Source organism: Pan troglodytes, chromosome 10 (genome assembly GCF_028858775.2).
Source record: "Pan troglodytes isolate AG18354 chromosome 10, NHGRI_mPanTro3-v2.0_pri, whole genome shotgun sequence".
NCBI classification, from domain to species: Eukaryota; Metazoa; Chordata; class Mammalia; order Primates; family Hominidae; genus Pan; species Pan troglodytes.
This window is the reverse complement of record NC_072408.2, coordinates 17,122,898-17,148,468: the sequence shown is the minus strand read 5'-3', so window position 1 is coordinate 17,148,468 and position 25,571 is coordinate 17,122,898. Positions and strand designations below refer to the sequence as shown.

Genomic DNA, 25,571 nt, shown 5'->3' with positions numbered 1-25,571 from the left:
CTGTCATAGAAAAGTATAGTTAATATTTTCTCCTTCATTTACAGAAAGCTTAAACATGTGGATTTCAAAGTGGAATGAGCTTTATTAAAAGTTAATACACCAAACAACTAATAACTATCAGACCAAAATTATGGCAGAACATTTGTGACAAACAGTAGTGAAAATGAAGGGAAAAATGTGTCAGACTGCAGTCCTATCACAAAGTTTATCAGGCATTTGCATACCAAACATGTAAGTAAAAATTAAATAAGAATGAATGATAATCAGTTGGATTAATTAAGATTTGCAATGATATTTGAAGGAAAGGTAAATATTGCCTAAGAAGAAAAAGAAGAAGGCAATGTTTATCAGGCAGGGCAAACATCTTAATAAAAACTGGGAGTTTGAATAAGTATACTTCTTGTAAAAAGCAGTACCAGGCACCGGGCATGGTGGCTAACTCCTGTAATCCCAATACTTTTGGAGGCTAAGATGGGAGGATTGCTTGAGCCCGGGAGCTTGAGATCACCTTGTGCAACATGGTGAAACCCATGGTTTAAAAAATTAGCTGGGTGTGGTGGCGCACGCCTGTAGTTCCACTGCGTGGGAGGCTGAGGTGGCAGGATCACCTGAGCCCAAGAGGCAGAGGTTGCAATGAGCTGAGATCGTGGATCTTGCCACTGCAGTCCAGCCTGGGTGACAGAGCCAGACCCTGTCTCAAAAACAAAACAATAACAACAACAAAAATGTACTATCATCTAATCTACTCAGTGCGATTATGGGAAATAGTGCGATTGATTGAGGGAAAGTGGTCTGATCAAGTATATTTGAATTGAGGATTCGTAGTATGTTAAGTATATTTGCCATTGCACTTTCCTTTAAAATTACTACAAAATTTCATGGCAAGGGCAATTAATTAATCATTTATTTGAATATATGTGATACAGAAGTGGGGCAGAGAAGTGCTGGATAGAGAAAGGCGGATCCCTGGCGAGGGCTCCACCACCGGGCCTTTGCCCACCGACCTAGATGAGGACAGGCACTCCTGCCTTCATGCCCAGATGTTGCATTTCCCAAGACCATCCTGGCCCGCATGTCCCCATCCTGTGCCTATAAAACCCCCAAGACCCTAGCAGGCAGACACATAAGTGGCTGGACATTGAGAGTAGTCATCAATGGAACAAGACACAAGTGGCTGGACGTCAAGAGCATATCGGCAGGCCACCAACTGGTGAAACAAGGCAGAGTTTGGCCAGGACAATCAGAGGAGAGCCTGGGCCACTGAGTGGCCAGACTCCAGGGGAAAACCATCACCCTTTTGGCTCCACCATCCGCTGAGAGTTACTTCCTTTCACTAAAACCTTGCACTCATTCTCCAAGCCCACGTGTGATCTGATTCTTCCAGTACACCAAGGTAAGAACCCTGGGATGCAGAAAGCCTCTGTCCTTGCTATAAGGTAGGGGTCTAATTGAGCTGACTAACACAAGCCACCTATGGACGGCTAAACTAAAAGAGCACCCTGTAACACTGGGGCTTCAGATACAAACATTTACTCCTAGACACTACTGTGGGGCCGGAGCCCCACAGTCTGCCCCTCCCCTAGAGGTCTGAGTAGCGGGGCACTGAAGAAGCGAGCCATACCTCCATTGCACACTCTGCTAGGGGGACAAGAGAACTTTTCCCATTTCATATGTTTATTGATCACTGTGGAAGTCCCAGGCATGTTTCTATTTTCTGGGGACTAATCGTTAATGAATCATACAAGCAATGAGCTTGTATTATAGTAAAGGGTGGGGAGCACAGATAGTAAAGAAACATAGAAAGCAAAGATCAACATAATTTTACATCGAAAGCAAAGATCAACATAATTTTACATCATGAAAAGTGCTACAAATGAAGAAAAGTGATAAAATCGAGTTCTTCCAGGAGGCAGACCCTGGTTGTGCTCATGAGAATTGGTTTGTTTAAGCTTCACTGTCAGTGCCTGGGCAATGTCCCAGCTTTCTTCCTTTTTTTAAGATAATCCAGAATAATCCAAACTTACTTCCACTATGACAGCTGCCATTTATTGCTCTTTCTATATGCTTTTATCAGTTACATTTGTGGTAGGCATTAAACTTATGACAAATTTACTGCTAAGAAAAACAAAGCACAGAGGCTCAGTAACTTGCCAAAAGCCACAGGGCAAGTAAGTGTTGATCCAGTATTTGAATCAATCAGCCTGTCTTCACAGTGCTTCATTTTAATTCGGACATTTTATTATCCTGGTCAGGCATACTCACCTAATTGGGTGACTATATTAATACATTTAAAAATAAATTCCATCCTATATCCATCCTCTGTCTCCTCCTTGTGGCCATTTATTTTTCTTCTGCTTTTAGTTTATTTTTGTTTCCCTTATGCCTTTGATAACTCTGGCTTTCATCTTCATTTTTCCCTATTTCTTTTTTTGTAAATAATTCTGAATTAATTGTCATTCTGGCCATTCTCTGGGTACTATCCAATTTAGGCCCCACTTTAAAAGTGTCCTCTGAAATAGGCATAAGATGTGAGAATGGAAAGACTGTTAAAGAACAGAGTGAGAATGAATCCTCCTATCATGTTAACTCAGAATTTCTTTTAAGGTATTCTCAATCAACAATACTTCCATAATTAATAACTGTGTTTCCATATTTTCCAAGGTGAACAATATTTTCTGACATGTTTAATTCATGTGAGAGCAGCAAGAAAAGTCAAAGGTGATTCCAAGTTTTTGGCAGAGGAACCGTAGGTATGGAATATTCATTTATCGAGATGGAGAAACTCATTGGGAAGAGTCACTCATTTTTTGATGTGTTAAGTTAAAAAATCCTATAATATATCAAAGTCAAAATGCCAAGAATCCAGTCAGATATGTGGTTCTGGAGATCAAGCAATGGTATGGAAATATAATTTTGGACATTATCAATGTATGGCTATTAAGTCATGAGGTTACAAGAGATTAATTCCCATTCTGGCCATTCTATGGGTACTATCCAATTTAGTTCATCCCAGGATGAATTAAAAAAAAAAACAAGAGGACCAAGAACTGAATTCTGGGACACAACAACATTTTAAATTAATTTAAGGAGGAATCCAAATCTGAGGGAGGATTGGGTTGTGAATGAAGCAAAAGGAAATTGAAGAGAACGGTGTCCTAGGGAACACTGTATTTTAGAGAAGAATGTATGTTATGAAAAGGGAATAATCTTCTTTTTTTTTTTGAATGCCTATCTGGTGCGTGAGATGAATTCTGAGAACTAGCCATTAGATGTGTTCATGTGGAGGTTAATGGTGACTTTGACTGGAGTGTTTTCATAGAAATAGTGAAGGAAAAAGCCTAATTAACATAAAGGAAAAGTAGGATGAAACAGTAAGCACAGAGAGATTTTTGAACCTTTTTGTTGTCAAGAAAATTAGAGAAATGTTAAGAAGAAATATAAGAAAATTAGAATCGTGTGTATGGGGGCATGGTAAACAAAAGATGGCTTTTGCTTGTTTTTAACATAGGAGATATTATACCATGTTGGGAGGTGAAGGTGAGTGAACAAGTGGAGATGAAAAGAAATTGATAGTGCCAGAGCGAACCAAAGAAAGAAAATTACAAGCTTGAAATCCCTGTTGGCCGGGCGCGGTGGCTCACACCTGTAATCCCAGCTCGTTGGGAGGCCGAGGCGGGCGGATCACGAGGTTAGGAGATCGAGACCATCCTGGCTAACACGGTGAAACCCCATCTCTACTAAAAATAAAAAAAAATTAGCCAGGCGTGGTGGCGGGCGCCTTTAGTCCCAGCTACTCGAGAGGCTGAGGCAGAAGAATGGCGTGAACCCGGGACGCGGAGATTGCAGTGAGCCGAGATTGCGCCACTGCACTCCAGCCTGGGTGACAAAGCGAGACTCCGTCTCAAAAAAAAAAAAAAAAAAAGAAATCCCTAAGGAGGTAGGTGGATGGATTTTAATATACAGATGGAGATTGAGCATAGATTATGTTACGGGATCTTTGGGATGTCGATTTTCTGTTCAGAAACCTTTGTGGCTGTGGCGTCTTTGCCCGAGTTCTTGTCCTGCGTCTATGGTTGCTAGATTGTATGTTAATATTATACTTAGCTCTGTAAGAAACTGCCACACTGCCTTCCAAAGTGGCTATGCCTTTTTACCTCTCACCAGCGGTGAATGAATGCTCCTGTTGCTCCACATCCTTGCCAGCATTGGATGTTGTATTTTGGATTTTAGTCATTCAAATAGTATACAGTGGTTTCTCATTGTTGTTTTAATTTGCAATTCCCTCCTAAGGTATGACACTGACCATCTGCAACACTGAACTTAGCTCTCCAAACAAGGCTCAGCCTTGTCTGCATTCCTTTCCCTACCCTCACTTCCCCTTCTACTTGGAATGTTATTTGTAGCATTTGTTTGTCTCCTGTAACCCTGCCAATCCTTCCCAACCCTCAGAGCCTTCACTGACAGCATCGGGCAGCTCACTCGTTCCTGCTGCCGTAGTAATTTGTGCATAACTTTTCCTGAGATTTATCACATCCTGTTATTATATGCTGTTTCTTCTACTGACATTGGTTGCTACTCCCATTTCTCAACCTCCTGGCTTCAAGCAATCCTCCCACCTTGGCCTTCCAAAATGCTGGGATTACAGGTGTAACTAACTGCACCTGGCCTTGCTACTCCCGTTTCTAAATAAAATTTCAATCTGAGTAAAAACTAAAGCCAATTTCTTCCCAAAATGGTGGGGGGCACTGGACACAATCTCGAAGACCATTAGCACAATCAGTAGCACCAGACAATGAGTCAGCAGAGTCAGTAAAGCCTCAGGCCACGAGTTAGAAGACACTTCACAGATTAAAGGAAATCAACAGAGGAGTAAGAAATAACCAGGGAGGGCCTCCTGGAGATTTCGTGTTTGACTCCCTTTCCCTCTCTATCTCTAAAGAGAAACTGCAGAGGGCATTTTAGACTGAGGGATCAGTAGGAGCAAGAGTAAGGAAGCTACCTGGTTTACAGAGGCTGTCTACTGCCTGCAGCATCAGGCCTTTGAAATACACTTATGTCTTTCCACCAGCAGCCCCAGCCTTCCCCTCCACTTGCATCTTCCCTCATCCATCTCTGCAGATGATACATACTCCCACATATCATTCATCATTTCTTAAATATGTCAGCTCACACCCTCATATTATTTTACATTTCTTCAGAATCTTTCCTAACCTAGAATGCCCTTTCCCCTTTCTCCTTTAATCATGCCTTTCTTATAAAGTAGGTTCAGATGACCTTCTCTGTCGGCATCATCTGTAATGACATACCTTCCACCCTACTGCCAGTGGTTCTTACCTCTTCTGCAGAAAGTATCATCAGTTTGAATCATTTAGATCTTGGCTAACATGGGAATCTTTACCATTGTGTGGATCAAATACCCAGATCTTGATAAGAAAAATAAAAATGCTATTGTCACATAAATGGCTGTGTTTAATCATCTGTGGGCCTTAGAGTATGTTTTCTTCAGGACAAGGTAGGCCGTTGTGCTTCACAAGAGCTTGCGAGTTATTTGAGAAGAATCAAAACATGTTGCCAGTCTAGCAGAAAAGCATTTCAACTTCACCACAGATCGCCACAGCCGGGTACAAACGGAAGTCCCGCCCCTTCCAGGTTGTAGGGGCGGGAGCTGCCGGATGAGCTGCTGCGGCCCTCGGGGCGCGGAACCACACTGTCTCCGCAGCCTGCACCCTCGCGGCCCGGTAAACTTGACAGTTTCTTATAGAGGTTAAGTATAGTATTAACATACAATCTAGGAACCATAGAAAGTGGAAAACCTGTACACACTGCTGAGACCGGCTCGGTTGGGGAGACCCTAACCCAGAGGTGCTAGAGGAATTAAAGACACACACAGAAATATAGAGGTGTGAAGTGGGAAATGAGGGGTCTCACAACCTTTACAGCCGAGAGCCCCCAACAGAGATTTACCCACGTATTTATTAGCAGCAAGCCAGTCATTAGCATTGTTTCTGTAGATATTAGATTAACTAAAAGTATCCCTTATGGGAAACAAAGGGATGGGCCGAATTAAAGAAATAGGTTGGGCTAGTTAACTGCAGCGGGAACATGCCCTTAAGGCATAAATTGCTCATGGTATTGCTTGTGGCTTAAGAATGTCTTTAAGTGGTTTTCCACCCTGGGCGGGCCAGGTGCTCCTTGCCCTCATTCCCGTAAACCCACCACCTTCCAGCATGGGTGTTAGGGCCATCATGAACATGTCACAGTGCTGCAGAGATTTTGTTTATGGCCAGTTTTGGGGCCAGTTTATGGCCGGATTTTGGGGGGCTTGCTCCCAACACACACAAAAACTGGCACACACATTTTCACAGGAGCTTTATTCATAATTGCCAAACATTAGAAGTAATTATGATGTCTTTCAAAAGATGAGTGGATAAACAAACTGTGGTACATTCATACAATGGAGTATCATTCGACAATAAAATGAAATGTCAAACTATGAAAAACATGGAGGAATCTTAAATGCATATTACTACATGAAAGAAGCCAGTTTGAAAAGCTATCATATTATCCTAGCTATATGACATTCGAGAAAAGCCAAGAGAAAGAAAACAAAGAGATCAGTTGTGACCAATGATTCAGGGGAAGAGGAAGATTGATAGGAAGGGGGAAGATTGATTAGTAGGTAGGGCACAGGGGATTTTTGTCTGCAAAAATGTACACCCATGTACATAAGCAGGGCTCTGAATTTTTTAAACTTTTCAAATTTTGTGGCAGGGCCTATTGAATGGGTTGGGGGAGACCTTCCTGATTGATACCTACTAATGTATATACAAATTTGAGACAGATATTTTGAGGGAGAGTGGAATTCAGGTACAACATACCTATTACCCCAGAAAGGTGTCAAGTGGATGTAAAAAAAGAAAAAAAAAGAGGTGTGTGAGGTAAAAAATTAAATTCTAAATGAGGACATGGAGGTTCTTGTGGAAAGTTTTTTCTTGTGTGTGTATATATATATATATATATATATATACACACACACACACACACACACACTATGTTTTCTTTATCCACTTGTTCATCAATGAAATGAACATTTAGGTTGTTTTCATATTTTGGCTATTGTGAACATGGGAGGAAATGAGATATTTGTAAGACTAACTCAAACATTGCATTAAATGGTCCATATTTAATATAAAGAAATCAAGATAATTAATATATACGTCTGGCTTTTCAGATAATGGATGTAAGCCCTGTCCTGAAAGGTGGCAATGGAGCAAAAGACCAGTAATATAAAATAATTCAGGAATCCATAACATGGCAAGACAGCAAGGATAAAAATTTTTAGAGGATCTCTAAAATTTCTACCTTACTCAATATAGAGAATAAGGAATTGGTAAATATGCAGGTCTCCTGTCTTTTGTTAAAATTTACAGAGGTGAGGTGAGAAGGTAAGGATAAGTTAAAAAAATTATTGAGTACCTAATAATAAAATACTATGCTCTCAGGCGAGTCTATAAATGATCACATTTAATTCTTCCTTTGTGTGCAAACAACAGCCTTACAAGTCTGGTAATATCATTCCTAATTTTTAGATATGAAACCTAGGCTTTAGAGGATAAGAAACTTGATTTAGATCACACAGCCTGGTTTTGTATATTGAATAGGATAACAAATAAAAAGAGACAGAGGAAATATATACTTCCTCATTTAAATACTTATTTTTGTCTTTCATTATTGAATTCCAAATCTAACACATCATTCTGGAAAAGAGAATCTAGGGAAATAATAGTGTACAAGAAGAAGAAAATAAAATATAAACCAAAAAAGAGAATAATTTTAAAAATACATCGTATCTTGAATTTATAATTGTTCTAAGGTGGATACATTGTTATTGTATAAAGTTAAGGTTTACACAACAACTCACCTGCCTTCTGACAATTCTGACAATCAAATGCAATACTTTGGAAAGTTTTAGGAGAGCACGTTTCATGAGGGAATCAAATTTTCAGTCTAGGTAAATGAAAAGTATGCTGAAAGAAGAGAATGTACGACTGATCCTGGGAAGAAGCTTTAAAAAGTAAACACTTAATGAGATTTTTATTTATATTGGATTTAGTAGAGTTTGGAGGCAGAGGAAAAGGCAGGATAAGAAAACAACTTCCTACCTTGTGCATTTTTTTTCAATGTCCATCCACAGCACAGAAGCCATGGTGGTGTCATGGAATATTGTCAATTTCGGTTACATTTCATCATGGTCAAGTCAACTCCAGGAGGCAGCATCATGGACGATTTGGCTTATGTTCTGCTTTTGTCTTCTACAGAACTTTGTGTCTCACTGTTGTCTCCTTCCTGGCTGGGGTTATCACATGGCACATCCAACTGTGAGTGTGGGAAGATGGCATAATCCTCTGACTGTGTCAGATTCTTAGGAAATTGTGACTGTTATAAGATGGCACAATCTCTTCCCTGATGTGTGTCAAGTTCTTAGAAAATTGTGGTGAGCTATTCCTTTTTCTTTTGGCAGGTTTTTGTCTTGGTGTTTACCAAGTGATCCGAGATAGAGAGAGGGAAAGAGGAGAGAGAGAGAGGGAGAGAAGGAGAGAGGGGTGGGGGGGGAGAGAGAGAGAGAGAGAGAGAAAGAGAGACAGAGAGAGACAGCGAGATGGGGAAAAAGAGAAAGGGAGAGAGAGGAGACAGAGAGGGACAGAAAGAAACGGAAGGAAAGAAGGAAGGAGGAAGGGAGGGAGGGAGGGAGGCAAGGCAGGCAGGCAGGCAGGCAGGCAGGCAGTTTTATTGCATGATCTGTGCCCTTAACCACAATGATTTGCTTCCATGGAATGAATTTCCTATTTAGCCCTCTGATTACCTAGAGGTTACCTCATACAGATGATCTATAATGAAAGTGATTGGAATACAGTAAGCTTATTTTTTTGCCAGGATTATAATACCTGGTATGATACTAGTTTACATCTCTTACAAACTACCTAAGACTAAATTTATAAGTTCTGGTCTATTATTAAGTGAGGTCCATGCAATTTCAAATACTGGGAAAATGCATGTACTGAAATATGCATTACTAGAAAATTAAAAATTACTCATTTTAAAAAATGAGTTGGAATTCCTGTGAGAATTCTTATAACCAGCATGCCCTTATATCCCTTAGGAGACATTTTTTGGTAATTTCCGTTCCTTTTATGATTAAAAATGTAGTTTTTTGTGTGTGTACTGTATTAGTCTGTTCTCATGCTGCTTAGAAAGACATACCCGAGACTGGGTAATTTATAAAGGAAAGAGGTTTAATTGACTCACAGTTCCACATGGCTGGGGAGGCGTCACAATCATGGTGGAAGGCAAAGGAGAAGTAAAGTCATGTCTTGCATGGTGGCAGGGGAACTCTCCTTTATAAAACCATCAGATCTCATGAGACTTATTCACTATCATGAGAACAGCACAGAAAAAACTCGCCCCCATGATTCTATTACCTCTCACCAGGTCCTTCCCATGACACGTGGAGATTCTGGGAGCTATAATTCAAGATGAGATTTGGGTGGGGACACAGCCAAACCATATCAGCTATGCGAATCTATAATTTTCTCTTTTTAAATTTTTTATTTACTTTAAGTCCTGGGATACATGTGCAGAACCTGCAGGTTTGTTACATAGGTATACATGTGCCATGGTGGTTTGCTGCACCTATCAACCTGTCATCTAGGTTTTAAGCCCCGCATGCATTAGGTATTTGTCCTAATGCTGTCCCTCCCCTTGCCCCTCATCCCCTCAACAGGCCCCAGTGTGTGATGTTCCCCTCCCTGTGTCCATGTATTCTCATTGTTCAACTCCCACTTATGAGTGAGAATATGCAGTGTTTGGTTTTCAGTTCCTGTGTTAGTTTGCTGAGAATGATAGTTTCCAGCTTCGTCCATGTCCCTGCAAAGGACATGAACTTATTCTTTTTTATGGCTGCGTAGTATTCCATGGTGTATATGTGCCACATTTTCTTTACCCAGTCTACCATTGATGGACATTTGGGTTGGTTCCAAAGTTTTGCTATTGTAAATAGTGCTGCAATAATTTTCTCTTAAAGTCTGCTTTCTCTTCTAGCAAAAGAACCAGAGGAAAAGCTATACTTATACTTCACCAGCCTCCAAAATTCCCAAAGTTAAGACACAGACTTAAGGACTGCCATAAGCTACATTTCTGTCAACTGAATTATAATCCTATTGTCTTCTAACAGGAATATAGGAAAGAAATAAAGATAAATGTTAATTCTGTAACATAGTCATGTAAACATAGCCTGACAACATATACAACTTTCTTTTGCTCCTATGATAAATTCCAATGTGCAATATACCACAAATGGGGGCCTAGATCTGAGGAATCAAGCTTTCATAGAGCAATAAAAGCATTTATTTTGTTCATTTCTAACTAACAACCTAAAATATAAAGTTCTTAGAAACAAATAGTTTAAATTAATAAAATGAATATGCCACATTTTATTTTTATTCTATTCACATGTCAGTGGACATTGAGGTTGCTTTCGTGTGTTGGCTATTGTGTACAGTGCTGCAATAAACATAGGAGTTCAGGCATCTCTTTGAAATTGCAATTTCAATTTCTTTGGATATATACCCAGTCATGGGATTGCTAGGTCATATGGTACATGCCATGGAATATTATTTAGCCTTAAAAAAGAAAGAAATCCTGCCATTGCAGCAACATGAATAAATACGGAGGATGTTATGCTAAGTGAAACAAGCCAGATACAGAAGGACAAATGCTACATGATACCATTTATATGAGGAACTTCAAATAACCAAACTCATAGAAGCAGATAGTAGAATGGTGGTTGCCAGGGGTTACAGGAGAGGGAAATGAGGAGGTATTAGCCAAAGGGTAGAAAGTTCAGTTACACAAGATGAATAAGTCCTAGAGATCTACTGTACAGCATAGTGCCTATAGACAACAATACTATATTGTATATTTAGAATTTTCTAAGAGTGTAAATCTTACGTTGTGTTTTTATCACACAAAAATAATAACAATAAATAAAGAGGATGGGAGGACTTTTCAAGATAATGCCTATGTTTATGGTATACATTGTGGTGATGGTTTATTCATGTGTGTATACTTATCTACAAATATTAAGTTGCATATATTACGTATGTACAGCTTTTACATGTCAATTATACCCAATAAAGTGGTTTTTAAAGAAGAAATGTTTATGAATGAGGCAGGCAAGTAGGGATGGCATGCCTAGTGGCTTCAAATCAGTCAACATCAGACCAGCAACAGGGGCTATGGAGAGAGATAGCAATACATAAGGCAAGAAAATTGCTGAGGACGGATTTAATTAGGAAAAGTAATAAAATGTATACTTAAAACAAGATGATACCTGGGGTGGGGTCACCATTTATGGGAAGTGTCATTGCATACCATCTTCTGTGTTCTGATAGCATGCTGAAATCTATTATTTATTATATATAATAAATCTATATTCTGTTGCATTGCATTGTCTCACAGCTATGATTCTGTGAAAAGATAATAGGGCTCTGGCATGTATTGGACCTGGTTCAAAACCTAACTTCACCCTTTCCAGCTGTAAAACCTTAGCCAAGCTTTGTTCTAAATCAAGCTTTAGTTTCCACATGTATGGAATGATCTCAGATGAGATCACATATTGAATTTGTCAAGTTCCTGCCATGTTAGGGCCATCTTAAAAATTGTAGGCCCCTTTGCCCCTAGCTTTGAGCTTATTGTGGTTAAGGGTCCTGTCATGCTGATCTTCATACTATCCCAAGGGTTTGCATATCGACTAGCACTTGGTTGACACACACACAAAATCTATTGTTAAATAAGTGAATAATTTGCAGCTGCCAGTCGCACCTGTCGAAATATCAGTTGTGCATTTGGTAGACCCAGATAAAGAGAGACCAGAAATCTGGTTTTCAGTCCAATTCACCTTCCTGGGACTCATTTCCCACCCTCCTTGATGCATTTTTTGGCTCTGTAAGTTTTGAGAGGTATTCCTTCCCAACTTGTCCTATTTAGACACAAAAGAGCTTCAAAATAAAGACAGAAACAATCAAATACTGTCTTCTTGCACTGGAAATTGAAGGTCAGTACTTGAAGAACAAGAGAGAATGGAGCCCCCTAGAAATTACTGTACTCAAAATACAACTCACAGATCATATGGGCTGGACAAGATTGGTGAAGCCAACATCAATTCACCCATAGAGAGTAATTTTTCTCAGAAACAAATTCTGTCTAGAAACAAAGAAAGCTGGAGAACTGAAAATAATGGCCTTGGTAACTATAACAGTAACAATTATTGTTTCCCTACAATTTCCAGTGCTATGCTAAGGAATCAAAAAGGTGAAAGGGTCTGGACCCTATCTTTGTCCACCTCGTTTCTGGCCTCCACATCACAAAGGGCACAGAAGATACAAAAATAATCCATGGGCAATATAGTGCCTGTCTCAGGTAATTACCTAGGGCTACCTGCCATCTACTATTCACCCTGTTGCTCCCCTCCATGATTTCTCTTCCCTGATGAGCTGATGCTCAGCCGCCTGAACCAACTTTCATTGTTGTGTTTGTATTTAAAAACTGTTGCCTTTCAGTTACACTGAGATAATTTTCCCAAGGAAAATATCATCGGTGGTGAAAACCAAGCTAAGCACCCAATGCAGGAATGTTCTTGGGACTGGAAGGATCATGCAAATCTGCTCTCTAAGGGGAAGCAGAGGATGGTAAATGTAAGAACAGCTAAACTTAACTGGGTCTTCACTGTACCATGTGTGTTATCTCTCTTTTTGTTTTCTTCACAAAAATCTCAGAGGATGGGCATGAGTTTTGTCACCCTATTATGAAAAGGGTTTACATAATTTAAGAGCCCTGTCTGCTATGGTGTGAATGCTTGTACCCTCCAAAATTCACGTTGTAATTTAATTACCATTATAATAGTATTAAAGTGTGAAACTTTAAAGAAGTGATTGGCTGGGTGAGGTGGCTCACACCTGTAATCTCAACACTTTGGAAGGCCAAGGCAGGAGGATCACTTGAAGCCAGGAGTTCAAGAGCAGCCTGGTCAACATAGCAAGATCCCATTTCTACAAAAAATTTATTTTTGAAAAATAGTTGAACATGGTGGTGCCCACCTGTGGTACCTACCAGTTCCTCAAAAGACTGAGGCAGGAGGATTAATTGAGCCCAGGAGTTCAAGGTTGCAGTGAACCGTGATTGCACCACTGCAGTCCAGCCTGGGTGACAGAGCAAGACTCTGTCTCTAAATATAAAAACAAACAAAGAGATCATTAAGGGGCACAGCCGTCATGGGTGGAATTAATGCTGTTATAAAAGGATGAGTTCCATCCCCTTTTGCCTCTTGGCCATTCTGCCCTCTGCCACATGAGGATCCCACCTTCCTCCGTTCCCAAGGTTACAGTTGCCTTCTTAAAGAAGAGAATGGCCTCATCAAGCACCAAACCTGCTGGTGCCTTTAACTTACACTTCCCAACTTCTAGAACTGTGAGCCAAGAAATAGAATACTCAGTCTAAGGCATTCTGTTATAGCAGTGCAAAACTGACTGAGACATTGTCTAAAATATACAGCACTTACATTGAGAATAAAAACATAACCCATGGCTGTCTGATTTAAAAAATTTATTGTCTTAAGCACCAAGCTGTACTGCTTCCTAATAAGGGGTTGGGATACTTCCACCTGCTTAAAAGCTGTGACATATTTTGAAAGAACTGAGAGGAGATGTGTTTTATTATATTTATATTATTATATACCCTCAAAAAGAGAGAGAGAAAGAGAAAGAGAGAGAGAAAGGAAGGAAAGAATGAAGGAAGAAAGGAGGAAGGGAGGGAGGGAGGCAGGGAAAGGAAGGAAGGAAGAAAGGAAGGAAGGAAGGAAAGAAAGGAAGGAAGTTAGGAAGTCAGACAGACAGGTGTATTGCTTGTAGTTACTTGTTCAGTAAAACTAATATACCTGTGGAATAAAAAATTATATTTGCTTGAGGACCACATTGTTAATTTTGGCCACCTATTTATAATCTGACTCTTGATTTCAGTCCTCAGCTTCACAGTGGATTCTCATTCCAAGAGTGTATCATTTCCCCTTCTTCCCAATTTGACTCCATCATACCTACCCTGAGGAAAACAATGTTACTAATGTGTCTAAATCCTTCTCCAGGTGCATACAAATGTATACAAGTATGATTATATATGCTTGTATGCAGCCTCGAATATACCATCAATCCTAGTTTCAGGTAATCATCATTATTGTCCCTGTCTCAACCATGTGTAATCATCACCAATGGAGCTAGTTCACCCGTTTTCTTAATATATAATGGAGGGTTGGCTATTTTACTGAAATAGGGGCCAATGGGCCAACCTCAGTACAAGGATTTTCAACCTTAGCTTCAGATTGGAATCATGTAGGAAATTTAAATTTTTTTAATAGCCCAGCTACACTTCTCATCAATGAAATCAGCATCTTAAGAGGTGGGACAATCTTAGGCATCAGTATTTCCTCAAAGCTCCCCAGTATAATTTCAGTGTGCAGCAAAATTGAGAACTATTTTCAGAGAGCTAAATAGATCAAACTTCATATCACTTGTCCATCCCAACCATGCCAATTAATACCCTCAGTAAGGGCTTGTTGGCTAAGATTACAACAGTGAAATAGCTGAGAACTGTCACTATATCTGTTCCAATTCTGATCTGTCCTGACCTAACGTGGTCTGCACAAACCAAACTAATTTTGCTAACATTGCAGAAAGAGCCATCCAATTTGAAGATGGTTCCAGCACCTTTGCCTCTGGGCCTATTTGCTCAGGGAGTTAGTATTGAGGTTATTTATCCAAACATTGCCACTCAGGCTGTGTTAATAAAAATCACCTGTGTAGTTTGAGAAACTTACAGATTTTCCATTTCTGTCTTCCAATCATTCTGATTTTATAGATCTGACGCGTGGCCCAAATATCTGTGCCTTTAAGGGACTATCCATGTAAATCTGATGTGAAGCCATGTTTGGAACCCATGTTAAATTCTCACATTGCTATAAAGAAATACTCAAGACTGGGTAATTTTAAAGAAAAAAGTTTAATTGGCTCACAGTTCTTCAGGCGGTACAGGAAGAATGATGCTGGAAACTGCTGGGCTTCTGGGGAGGCCTCAGGAAACTTACAGTCATGGTGGAAGATGAAGGAGGGGTGGGTACTTCACACGGCTGGAGCAGGAGCAGGAGAGAGGGTGTGGGGTGGGGTTGGTGGGGATGCTACACACTTTTAAACAACCAGATCTTGCGAGAACTCGCTGTCATGAGAACAGCACCAAGAAGATGGTGCTAACTCATTCATGAGAAATCTGCTCCCATAACCCAATCACCTCCCACCAGGCCCCACAACCAACACTGGGGATTACATCTTGACATGTGATTTGGTAAGGACACAGATCCAAACCATATCAATGGTCTTTCCCCTAAAAATATACCATTTGTATATACCTGTATATATAAATAAAATATCTCAGGGATTTTGACTGGAGAGGGTGTTGGGGCAGTAGGAGAGGAAGAAAGAAAGAAAAAGAAAGAGATGAAAATTTCTGGAAACAAGCCCTGTCTCATAAGCTAAGTTATCAGAATCAAAGGATGAAGTATTCTGACACAAAGGGCTAGTGAATCTTGAGAACTCTGGATTTATGCATCTACCGTAGAGGTTGTCAGGGATAATATGATGATAGCAGGGCAGCAGGGAGGGAGCTCTTAGGAATAAGAGCTGATCAAGATCCAGAGCAAATGTAAGGTCAGAAACAGAAATTTTCTTTGAATGAATGTAAAAGAGTTTACATGAAATAAGAATTAAAATACACAAGATACCAGAAAAAAAAAAAACCTGTAACTTCTTAATAGGAACAAAATAACCAATTAACGTATTTTAATTATTAAAAGTAGATTTTTTTATTAGAAATAGAAGAATGAAAGAACTTATTTTTCTCATCGGAATAAAATGAAACCCAAATGTGTGAGAGTCAGAGGCAGAGATTTTGACCTTTAAGAAATAATTTTATCTTTGTGAGAATGCCAGGGGCAAACTGCTAAAGAGAAATGAAAGAATCAAGTTTCTTCTTTAATCCATGTGTATATAACTTATGTTTGAATCCCGTATAAGAACTAAGAAACTCTGTTTACTTGAACTGTGATAATTGTCTATATTTAAAAAGTTGTGCTTAAATATGTTTGTAATTTTTACTAAGTTTTCACACTTGACATTTTTCCTTTGTTCTAGAGTTTCTGTTGGTGCATATATAAAACATTGATTAGTTGATAATTTTAAATATTTAGAGAATAAGAAGCTACTAGATGGTATGTATGAAGTTGTAGTTTCAAAGGACTGTCAAAAGTATTGAAATGCATCTAACTTTGAATTTAGATTATATCAATTTTCCAGTAAATTCTAGATTTCTGATCTAGCAAAATCAGTATCAAAGGCTAATTTACCATTATTTTCTTCCTATATATAGCTATGGAACTATGTGAAGATAAATGGGAAACTACATCCTTTACCAGTATTCTGAAATCAGCAATTTTGTTCCAGGAAAAATCTTGAACCCTAGATTTACAATATTTAGCATCTAGTGTGCAGGAACACTGACAAACTGTGATTCAGGAAAGTTCTAAATAATTAAAGATAATGGTTCTTCTATTTTGATGTCTTCAAACAGTTTATTAGGACTTTTCTGAGGGAAACAAAATATCAGTTGTAGGAGAATATATTTTTATAACAATACCCAGATTACAAAATCAATAACATCAATATTACTAATTTAAATAAATGACAAACACATAAATATTGGCCAGGGGCAGTGGCTCACACCTGTAATTCCAGCATTTTGGGAGGCTGAGGCTGGCAGATAGCTTGAGCCTAGGTGTTTGAGACCAGCCTGGGCAACATGGTGAAACCTCGTCTCTACAAAAAAATACAAAAATTAGCTGAGCATGGTGTTGCATGCCTGTGGTCCCAGCTATTCGGGAGGCTGAGGTGGGAGGATCGATTGAGCCCAGGAGATTGAGGCTGCAGTGAGCCAATCACATCACAATACTACAGCCTAGACAACAGAGTGAGACAGTGTCTCAAAAAAAAAAGTAAATATTAAATTCTTATGCCTAGATTATAAATTATCTAAATTTTAAAGATTAATAAAAATATTTATTTTCATAGGGTTGTTGGAAAAGAAAAGCTATTTTGCAAGTGCAGGGTGACACTTAGCTGGTTCACAGTGGTACAAACATTTGCTAAAATAAAATATTTCCAAATCAGTTGATACAGTGCTGCAGCCCCAGCTACCAGGACCCTTAGCCTGGGATCCCCCAGACCTCCACATGACCCAGCAACTATCACAACAGGCATCTCTTGGACCTTGTTCTAGTGCTGTGGCCTGTGTTTTTAAATATTTAAATATCACCCTAGTTTTTAAATATTTAAATATCACCCTAGTGCACACGTGACAGTATAATAATAATGAAAGAAAGGAGTCTTTATTTGAGAAAGCAAAGAAATTCAGTGAAATGATTCTGAGACAATCATAGGGCCATAGTATGGCTATTCCCCTTGGTCCCCAGGTATAATTTTAAGACCGAATAATAACATCAAATCAGAAGACGTCAGACAAGGAACTGGAGAATGTTCTGTTAAACAAGTTCATTTGTCTGATAATGTAAATACACAGTCATTTTAAAAGCTGGTTTGGCTCTGGTACCGTAGTTTCCTCTTTCCTCATATGGGCTTACTCACAAGTCTCTTGCTTCTTGGAGAATTTGGAAGAAGCATACTAATCCGAATCCTCAATCTTCACTGGGGCAGCTGTCTTCTCGCAAATCCAAAAAATTTCAGCACTACAGCGAGAAATATAAATATTTCCTTTTTGAAAATAAGCACATCTTTGGATCCATTGATCTGGTCAAGTTCTTTAGTACTAAATCTGAAAATTAATTTAAAATTAATTATAAATTCTATATTTGAAACGTGATCACTATTTAGTGCCCTCAGTTGCTCTTACAGCCAATGTCATGTATCTGAATATGGAGAGACTTCTGCCTCCACAAAGCTTCAAAATCTGAAGCTGCCTAAAGCTGGCACAAAATCTGCCCAGAGCTGGCACATCTGGGTTCTTTATTTTAAGTTAATCATGATCCCAGGTAGAATTCTTTAAGAGAAATACTTAAATCCTGGACTGAGAATTTGTATTTCCTTCATAAATATGGAATTCCATTAATGAAATCTACTCAGTTCAGCTTATATTAGAAGTACTTGAAGTTCTTTGGGACCTTATGAAGAAAAACATAAAAATAAAATCACATTCTGTTGTAAAAAGTTATCACATTTTACTATGCACAAATATAACTTTTCACATAGTTATACATATGTGGTGGGTAAAAAGAGAACAAGACAGACGTTAAAAGAGGAAATGATTGACTATATAGATATGGTTCTGACAATAGTATTCACTTCCTCTGCTAAGAAATTGATGTTAATCCTGAAATAATGTCTTTAGAAAATTATACTTGTCAGATCTAAATTTTCTTTGTGCCCAACATTGTTTTTTTCTAAATGACCTGCATTACACTGCCATATTCTTTTCTTGCTTCAGGGCTAGGTTTACTAAATCTTAGCCTTGGCCTTTACTCAGTAGTCAAGGAAATGGCTATGCAGTCTGGAAGCTCAGTCTCTCTAACCTGAGTTTGACATGCTGGCTTATCTGACAGCTGCATGTCTCAGGGGCCAGGGTCTGTAGGTTCCGAACCCTGCTGTGGGGGCCACCTCCTCCACACTTTGATTAAGAGTGAGTAGAGAGGCCAAGAATGATTAAAATCCCTTTGGGAGAAGGGACACATCTTAGATTCCAACATGAAAACTGAATGTGTTTACATGATGTCACAGTACTACTCCTGGAAACCCTCAGTCTAGTAGCAACACCTCAGATTAATATTAATCAGTTCATACCCAATATTGCTCTTGTCACAAAAAAGTAACTGTCACTTTTTTTGTTTGTGTATTACTCTGCATGTGCTTTTTGTCATTATTATTAGTGTGAAACCAAACTAATTGACTTGATATGATTAATAATGGTGATTAGAGAATGGGGGATTAGTGTTTGAGTAGAAATAGCCATGACGAAACATTGGGAAATGGATGAAGATAAAGTGTATCCAGGGAGAAAATAATAGACCTACCATTGTTTGTGATTTAAGGAACTGCTCAGTCACAGCTGAAGCATGGCATCTTTGACAGAAGATAAGTGATTATTATTCAGTTTAAGAAAACGTTGACAACATGCTTTAAAGAGTGAAACAGGAGGGAGGGGGGTGGATAATGATTTGTTGGGGGAGGAAGGTAGATAAAAAGCCATTATGAATACAAATATTCTGTTAGATAGAAGAAGTAAGACCTAGTGTTTCATAGATTATTAGGGTGAATACAATTAACAATAATCTACTGTACATTTCACAATAATGAGAAAATAATAATTTGAATGCTCCTAGCATAAAGAAAAGATAAATATTTAAAGTGATCGATATCCCAATTCCACTTATTTGATCTTTACACACTATCTGAATGTATCAAATTATCACATATACCCCAAAACATATACATCTCTTATGTATCAATAAAAAGTTTAAAAATCCATTAAGATGCCAATGATCTTAAATTTTATCTAATAGAAAAATACTATTATATTTAAAATATTAATACAGTTGTTTCACTTAAATGTAGTTATGATGAGAGGTGTTCCTCAAAATTTTTTGTTTTATAGTCTGTGAAAGAATTTAGCAAACCTAATATCCCCTTACACATTTTTGTTGACGTCTATTTTTTCATAACTTTAAATAGTTAAAAAAATTGAAATTTTCCAAGTGTTATATATTCTATTTGTCCTTTAAATAGTTTCATCCAAACCCTGAAATGGAAGGTTTAGTTCATTTTAATTCATAAAAGACACTTGCCATATATTGTAATTGGCAAGTCCTCAACATGACACTAATTGTTGAACTAATCAGTCAATTCAGTCTTACTTTTTGTTAGAAAATGGTTGACAGTTATTTAGTATAAATAAATGTGTTGATATGTGTTCTTATGACCAGCAGCACCCTTTTGGATTGTAGGTGCTGGAGAGTCAGAATAGCTGAGTGACTGAGTGCACAATCCCTAAAGTGCAATTTATGAGCTGAGTGACCTCAGGCAAGTTACTTAATCTCTCTATTATAAGATTTCTACCTATAAAATGGGAATATAACAGTGCTTTCTTCAAGGGTTAGTATTTATAAAATACTTTGAATGTAGTATTAGGTGTGTGTGTGTGTTAAATAAACACATTTCTACCAAAAGATAAAATTCAGTGCCTTGCTATAAATTTGTCACAGAGATGAAATGAACTATACCTCCTTTCAATATTTGTTACTGGAGCTCTTTTCTCAGTATGTTGTACTCCTCTTTTTATGTCTGTATTTATAATTCTCACAATCATTATTAATTTTCCCAGGATTCCATGGAAAGCTTGTGTTTACCCTCAATAGTTAGAGACGTACAAGGACGGAGAGGGAACAGAGCCATCTTCCCAGAACCAACTTCTGCCAGAGGAGTCCCATGATAATCCCAGCCAAAAGAACGAAAACATGAGTAATGGCTGTGACATAAGAAAATCCTAAGAGAGAAAACAGAGAAAAAGTTTTACGTGAGCGCCACATTCCAGTTTGCAGAGTTAAGATAGATGAGGACATTCATTAAATTCATGTATTAATTCTAATTCAAGATGCACTGAATTTCCATCATGTGAATCAGATATTTTATTTATTTCTCTCTCATTGTATGGATAATGTCTATAACTAGAGAATGAGACTCAATCCTACCTTTTCTTCCAAACTGTCTATCTTCACTAGGGTGGAGTTCTTGTCTATGCAGTCCTTTCTACTGTTAGCCCAGGTTTTCTCCTCATTTGTTGTAAAACAGTAGCAACTATTTTGGTACCATTGCCACATCTTAGGACATGGATTACATCTGTGGTCTGAAAAGGAAATTATACCCAATAATATAAACTGAAGACTCTAGAGTGACTGGAGAAGGCTTTGAAACAAAATCATGTAATTGAACAATAGGGACTGAGAGCCAGCACCCTGAAAGCATACTGCTTTAGAAGCCTCTGAAAATAAGGTGACCCCTGGTTATGGGTTGGGGCAACAGGGATTCTCTTTTCATGGCTTAGTCTTCTGACCTCAGAATTACCAGCTATGCCTTTAAGCTTTCAGAGCAACATGATCACCTAGAGATAGTTAATAAAATGAGGGGTTGAAGTATCCAGATTGATATCATTCCAAGATACTTCCCAAATTTGCCTGTGGTTTCAAAAATATTAAATGAATTTGTATATTTCCTTGCTGTGTGTAAATTTAGTGCAACATCATTAAGGTTCACTGGATGACATAACTCTCTCAATACTCTGAGGTGGTACATGTGATCAACTTAGACCAGGGTAACATATGTCATCTGACTGGTCAGCAGGACTAAGTCTGATTACCTGAAGTATGAATGATTAGCTCTTGGCACAGTTTGATGGCCATTTGTTCCTGCCTCTTCAGTAGACTGGAGATCTGTGACTTGAGAAATTCCTCCTCCATGGACAAGTTGTTGGAGTTGCCCAGTTGCTGGGATAAGTTATCCTGCTGCTGTTGGATGGTTTTCTGAAGTTGACTCAATTTCTCTGAATCTGAGTTAATGTCATTAGATATCTGCAAAACTCCAAGACATGACAGGAGACAAGTTCATATATTCTTCTATTCTTATAACTGTAGATAATTCTCGTGACAGAAACATTTCTTAATTGTTCAAGATTTATTAGTAGCTCTTAGTATTTGTGGTATCATGCAAGAAACAAACCAGATGCCTTTCTATTCCAGATTATTTATAGTTCTTTATAATTTTATTTACATTTTTATTATTGCACTATATTATAATAATGATTTAATAATTATATATTTCTGACATCACATCTAAGGAAGGGCCAGTCATTCTGCCACTCATTTTCATGAAATTTTTTTATTTTTGTTTTATTTTATTTGGAGATAGATGATGTAATTGTTGTTTTAATGAAAACAGCATTCTTTGGGACAATGGATATCTCAAACTCTGCAGATGACCTGAGATGCTTGTTTACCAAATCAAAGAAAAAGCAGATCTTAATGGCATATCAGACCATTTCTGGTCGTGGGTCCATGAAATATGCCCTTTTCATAAGCATTTAAGGTGCTTCATCAGCACAACAAATTTAAGAACCACTGCACCAAAAGCACTAAATTTTAGAAAAGAAATGTCACCCTTCTATATCGAACCAATGGACATACGTTATTGCATTTTCACTTAATTTTTAAATATATATTATTTTAGAAGATCAGCTGCTAATCCTCATACTGATTGGCTCCAGAATATCTGTTACTGCTGCTTGAACATCATATTCCTTTTCAAAAGAGCAAGGTGCATCATTAGTCTCTTTTTATGTTGACAAAGATATGTCCAAATCCTAATTATCCATTAAATCTTAAAAAATTATCCATTAAATCATTAAAAAGAAATGAATGTAGCAGAGGAGATATTAGTATCATTCAGCAAATTAACTTTCTTGACTATGATTTCCCTGTAAGTGAATACCATGCCAATTCACTACTCTGTATACCATGTACTTAACAACCCTATAAAGTTTGTATTTTCAGGATGTTTTTCTCATTACTCAAGAACTCCCTACCATGTTCATCCCCAACTTCCCGAGGATGGGTCAGAATCAATAGAATGTTCCTTTGTGGCTGTGGTGCTTGAGTGTGGAGCTTCCATTGTCATGTGGAGATGGTTCAACTCTCTTACTTGGTAAGGTGTATCAGGCCACTCTTCCTCTTTCTTTATATGTCTTTCTCATTCATAGAAATCAGGCTGCTGTGGCTACTTGGAAGATTTCTCTCCACTAGAGAAGTCTCATGTAAGCAGACTGAACCTAGTCTAGTGTTAAGTCTTTCAGGTAAGTAAAATAGCAAGCACTTCCTTCAATACATATTTCTTGACTTTATTTCTCAGCATTGGAATGATAAGTGAATGTGTGTCTAGGCAGAAAAGAGGCTCTTTATTCTAATGAATAACTAGAAACAGAGTCTTTGTCTAAGTCCAGTTTAGCTTATCAAGATAAAACAATGAATTTAGAACCAAATCCTGATAATGTCTTTTGCTGGTTTTTTGGGAAGATATGACGAATAGGAGAGATATGAGACAGCAGAAAAGTATCAGACGATTCAGGATGCTAGGAGCCATCTACAATCCAAGCTGAAAGTACATGGTTTACAATATGTTTTCTAGTTGCCTTTGTTGGGTTTGATGCTGATATACTTACACATCATCCCCAACGTCACCAGCCCAATCAGCAACATCAGGCAAAGAGTTAGCAGACCCAGGGCAGCGTGACGCCAAATGGGAGATGGAGCTGGATGCCCTGGAGAAAGCCAACAGAGCAATCAGCACACAGAACTGCTTCGCGCTTGTTTCACTTTGGTTTTTTCTCCCACTTAGGGAGCTTCCCGATACTAACGTTTCTTTCTTGCTTCTTTAATGCCCTCATTTAGAAAATACCTAATATGAAGTGCAATGAGGGTGCCATCCTTGGTTCCCCTCCATTTCTCCACCGCTCTCCTTCACTTTAAGAGGAAGCTTCGTGGGGGCAGGGGGGAGGGATACCTTTAGGAGATATACCTAATGCTAAATGACGAGTTAATGGGTGCAGCACACCAGCATGGCACATGTATACATATGTAACTAACCTGCACATTGTGCACATGTACCCTAAAACTTAAAGTATAATAATAATAAAATAAAAAGGAAGATTCTCCTAATTTCAAGGTTTTTGCTTTACATCATTGCCCACTTTTCTTCCTCAAGTTTATTGAATTCATAAATGAGAGATCTAAAAACTGCTTTTCTGGATGATGCTGACAGTAGGAGACACCTCAAGCTTTTGAGCTCAAAAGTCTCTATAAGGCACATGTTCTATCTGCCTTGTAAAAGTGGATTCGACTTTTTAAAGTATCTTTTACCTGTTAACAATAACTTATCTATTATTCATGCTATTTATCACCTAATAAATAATGAATGAATACTGAATGAAAGAAGGAAAGAATGTGCAGTCTAACCTACAAACAGCAGAATAGACCAGAAAGCCGTTAGCATCCTAGTCATTGTTGTTGTTTAAAATATCAATGGTTGTCATGTTTTCCTTAGCTTCATATCCCTTGATTTAGGCCCAAATAACATCTAGCACAATGTTTTAGATACAGCATGACAGACTGTAGGTACACTGTGATATGCACCATATCCACACCTCCTTTTTCCTCACAGGTTAGAATTAGAATTAAAAAGTAAAACAAAACAAGGCAAAAATGTGTGACCACATTTATTAGACATATGCAAAGTCTATTCCCATCGGCTTTTTGTAAATATCCTTCCCTCAAATGTCATGCACCCCACAAAATGTAAAGATAAATCTAGAGGGCAGGAGAAAGTAGTTCAGATGACTGACATGATTCAGGAGAACCTGGATAGTTAACATATCTGAAAATAAGAGATGTGGTCTTACATATTAAATCAGAGTCTTGACCATGGAGACTGCTATTTTTCCAATTAGGCATAAGAGAATTGAGGTCCTCAGAGCTGAGGACCAGCTGAGACTGGGCTTCCCCACATAGCAGTTGTGTGAGCTTGCTTAAATTATCTAATTTCTCTCACCCTCAGTTTTTTCATCTATGTAATGGAGAAAATACTAATATTCGAATATTATTGTGGATTTTCATTACAATTATATCTGTATATAATGTACATAAAATACTACCCAGATACTATTATTACTGGTTCAACATTACAAATTATACTCGGATTTCAACTATCCTAAAATTTGAAAAAATACCGACAAAAGAAAAACTAGCTCTGATCCATTTCAAATCCACTCACTCATCTTCCAGTTTTCTCTTAAGTAAGTTACATCATCTAAAAGAAAAACGTCCTCTACCTTCTCTATTTTAGAAGGCTCCAATCTGGTTTCTGAAAGAATATCCTCCTGGCATCTCTAACAAGGTATAAATATCAAGGATTATATTCATAAGAAGAAATCTCTAATTCCCCAAGCTCAATTTCTGGCATGTGCAGTCAGAATTTTTCTGACTGTGTGATATCACACAACTTTAAAGAGGTTCTGAAAGCCACATATTTTCACTTCAACCTTGGGAACACTCACTTTTCTAATACATTCCACAACTATTTGTCCCCATTTTGGAGATTTCACAGCACACTGTCTTTAACGCCAGTATTAAAGCATTTAACACCTGTCCACTCCCCCAAGGACCCAGCTGGTCTTCTCTGAACTCCTACCTCTTTTTCTTAGGTTATTTCCATCTCGGTTATTCCTTGCTCCAGCAGAATCCTGAAATGTGAGTGTCGCGTAGGTCACTTCTTCAGACATTGTAGAAGAAAACGCTACTTTAAATTATC

The 25,571-nt window shown here is 38.2% G+C and overlaps 3 protein-coding genes across 4 annotated transcripts in view; 1 reads left to right on the top strand and 2 right to left on the bottom strand.

Annotated features, from left to right (window-relative positions):
- Nucleotides 1-5,629, bottom strand: part of CLEC9A (C-type lectin domain containing 9A) — a 35,491-nt gene extending 29,862 nt beyond the window's left edge. Inside the window, exon 1 of the mRNA XM_016922958.3 lies at nucleotides 5,335-5,629. The gene's annotated coding sequence lies outside the window, so the exon portion shown is untranslated. The remainder of the gene's footprint in view (nucleotides 1-5,334) is intronic.
- A 50-nt stretch (nucleotides 5,630-5,679) lies between these two features.
- CLEC1B (C-type lectin domain family 1 member B) overlaps nucleotides 5,680-25,571 on the top strand; it is a 37,759-nt gene continuing 17,867 nt past the window's right edge. Inside the window, exons 1-7 of one of the 2 annotated variants that reach the window (XM_063786332.1) lie at nucleotides 5,680-5,738; nucleotides 8,319-8,494; nucleotides 12,347-12,477; nucleotides 16,290-16,366; nucleotides 20,165-20,240; nucleotides 20,542-20,733; nucleotides 22,969-23,061. The gene's annotated coding sequence lies outside the window, so the exon portion shown is untranslated. Of the gene's footprint in view, nucleotides 5,739-8,318; nucleotides 8,495-12,346; nucleotides 12,478-16,289; nucleotides 16,367-20,164; nucleotides 20,241-20,541; nucleotides 20,734-22,968; nucleotides 23,062-25,469; nucleotides 25,511-25,571 lie in introns of those variants that run through there. The other variant, XM_063786333.1, reaches the window with a different exon arrangement.
- On the bottom strand, nucleotides 17,518-25,561 carry CLEC12B (C-type lectin domain family 12 member B). The gene is given in 7 exon segments (XM_003313485.5): nucleotides 17,518-17,942; nucleotides 17,945-17,982; nucleotides 20,588-20,703; nucleotides 20,909-21,063; nucleotides 21,574-21,792; nucleotides 23,428-23,526; nucleotides 25,452-25,561. Coding segments are annotated over 7 exon segments (828 nt in total). The 5' UTR covers nucleotides 25,543-25,561; the 3' UTR covers nucleotides 17,518-17,832.